At 41.8% G+C, this 2,919-nt stretch overlaps 1 protein-coding gene across 1 annotated transcript; it reads right to left on the reverse strand.

Annotated features, from left to right (window-relative positions):
• Positions 1-706: 706 nt before the first annotated feature.
• LOC124554878 (cyclic pyranopterin monophosphate synthase-like) lies at positions 707-1,135 on the reverse strand. The gene has a single exon (XM_047128549.1). It carries the CDS (start codon positions 1,133-1,135, stop codon positions 707-709), a length of 429 nt encoding a protein of 142 aa, XP_046984505.1.
• Positions 1,136-2,919: the final 1,784 nt, after the last annotated feature.

A 2,919-nucleotide genomic window follows, 5' to 3' on the forward strand; every position in this document is an offset into this window, starting at 1 on the left:
TGGCTGCTAACAGGTGTCACTTTGAACACACAAAATGATCTTCCTCCCATGCAAGAATTTTGACACTATGCCATTTTGTTCCATCAATATTGACTATCAAAGAGAGTCTACATTTTTCTGGACCCCTCTGTATTACCATTCTCACAGTTTCACTATTTTAGACAATGGGACAGGCACAGTTTTTCTCTAACTAAAGAATATAATTTATTCTTCACGAATGAAGCACAACATTGAGAGAAAATTTTGGAATTCCGTACAGTTACGTTGCAAATTTCAAACTCACAGTTATTCATCTAACAGATGTGCTTTTTAAAGGTACGGTTCAAGAAATGCTGCACATGCAATGCCCGGGATTGTAGCGACGGCACTGTACTTTGGGAGGAGAGTGACAAAAATACTGACAGTGACAAAACAATGAATGTTAGTGAAGTTAAGAGTGTCTTACATGAAAACTGCCACTGAAAGCTTTGTTTTTGTGTGTAATTTATCTATAGTGTACTACAAAAAAACTGGTTAAGGGTAAATCACATTTTGAAAAGCTTTTGTAAATGGGCAACTTGACAAATTATTTTTAATTAAGTTTCTCTCTTTTTCGAAATTAAAGGTGCAACTTATATTCAGGCCAATTCGATGTGTATATAATTTATGATAACTATGAACAGACTTTGAAATTTGTCTACATCACACCAGGTATACTTAACTTATTTCACTGCCCCACACAGATGTCTCCTCTAGTTTCCCCACTTTTGGCCAGAAGCATTATTTCAGATATCACAATGTCATGACTCACAGCTTTGCACATATCGTACACTGTTAAGGCAGACACCGATACAGCAGCGAGAGCTTCCATCTCCACGCCTGTCTGCCCTCTACACTTTGCCGTGCCAGTTATAATCACACAGTTGAGAGCAGAGTCCAGTTCAATGTCCACAGCCACAGAGGATAAAGATATGTTATGACACAGAGGGATAAGGCTGGACGTCTGCTTGGACCCCACAATTCCCGCCAGGCGAGCAACGCTAAGTACCTTCAGGCCATTTTCTCGTATGAGTTTCATCAGTTCGGGTCCCACAAAAACCTTTGCTCGTGCTGTAGCAGTCCGTTCTGTCACCAGCTTCGAACCCATGTTGACCATTTTCGTCCTGCCAGACCGGTCAACATGAGTCTGACTTTCGGACTGTGCTCCCAAACTGCAGAAACGGCAAGAGAAGACAGAGGGCTGTGCTCTGTGTGTTTGTTTTGTTAGGAGTCCTGCATTGCACATAATGCTTGGGGCACAGGGAAGCAAAAGAAACTGTTTTCTAGATTCAGTCACTACACTCAAATTACGTGACAACAACTGAGAGGTCTGTGTATCCGACACAAACAGGGGCGAAATATTGGTATCTGAGAAGAAGTACTTTTGAAAATCTTGTTTCTGAAGGTTTAACAACTTCCAACTTTGTGCCTTCACGACATCACTACAGCCATCAAGTTCAGGGCCACCTGGAACAAAAATACAAGCTGTAACAAACAACTCTTCATAATCTGAAAATAGGTTAACTACAAAAGAATTTTTAAGCATTCGTGTTGAAACACCCCCGATTAATTCCTTTACTGGATTTTTGGTAATTTACCGAAGCCACCAAACAGTTAATTATTATGATATATGACCGTGTGCTTAATGGATGAAAGGCTATTGGTTGTTCTGCTGTGGTTTCAGGAGTATTTCAACCGAATGCGGCTGTTCTGGGACGGAATAGCTAATGATTGAAAGTTTGTCTATTGTTAAGAATCACAAAGGTTGTGATGTACAACTGATATATATTTCCTACTAACACACAAATTCTAAGGCAGTTGCTACCTTTGCCTTACACGTCTAATTGTGGTTATCTCTTTTTATTGATTGCTGATTTTCAGTACTTTGTCACACGCAATGCTGATGGTTAACATTCACAACAATCCTCACTGCAATCCATGGTTGTTGCTGGCCGACACGGTTGACGTGAAACACGTAATTCGGCACTTGTCACTTTCTGTTTCTTATCACTTGCGAATCGGCATTAGTGAGAGTCAACCCCACGACGATCAGGGGGACGTGCTCACTCGTCATACTCCAGTGAATTTTACCGTTTACAACTCACTCGACCACCATTCTTGCCCGTCTTTCCTGCTCTACTGCTCACTTGACACTCTACCATACTACTGCGCACTCAGCACTAGTCTCACTGCCTACTGCAGCGCTCGACAATCTACTCCTGTCCGCTATCGACCTGGGCGTCAGATACTAGCATCTTTGTTTGTGGGATCACGGATCCCTTACAGTGTTCAAGACAAGTTCTTTGAACCTTAATGATCTGTTATGATTCTTTTCTTTCCTAAGCTAAGGTCAAAAATCTGTTTTGTCTGCAGAAGTGTGCAATATGAATATTACACAAAGTTGATAGGAACATCTCACATAAATCTCCTCAGTGGCTGTAGATTTCACAATCTTGCAGGAGTGGATATAAGGGGAGGTCGTGGCAATGGTGAAAACTACCACCCACTTCCCAAACAACATATTATACTGGGGTGCACTTAAGAAGGCAGCAGTGTGGTGCATTCTGTGCAGAAAGAGATGGGGAATGCTTTATGGTGCTGTCTGTGTGTTCTCTCTCTCTCTCTTTCTCTTTGTCCCACGACTCACATTTCAGCCACTTCCAACCCTCGTATCTGGCACAGGCCACTGTGTCTGCTTCTGACTCTGCCTAGTAGAATTTATGCGGTCGGAAAGCTATCGCTGTTGCTTTCTAATGTAATACTTGTCATGTTTCCTTTATGCCAGCCATTGTGAACATTAATGGCTAAGTAACCTCATCATACCTAAATGCCTTGTATCGTACACACACCCCAAAATGCACACTACAGACAGATGTGGCAGAATGACACGATGTCTTTATA

The sequence above is a fragment of the Schistocerca americana genome, chromosome X (assembly GCF_021461395.2).
Source record: "Schistocerca americana isolate TAMUIC-IGC-003095 chromosome X, iqSchAmer2.1, whole genome shotgun sequence".
Taxonomy (NCBI): Eukaryota; Metazoa; Arthropoda; class Insecta; order Orthoptera; family Acrididae; genus Schistocerca; species Schistocerca americana.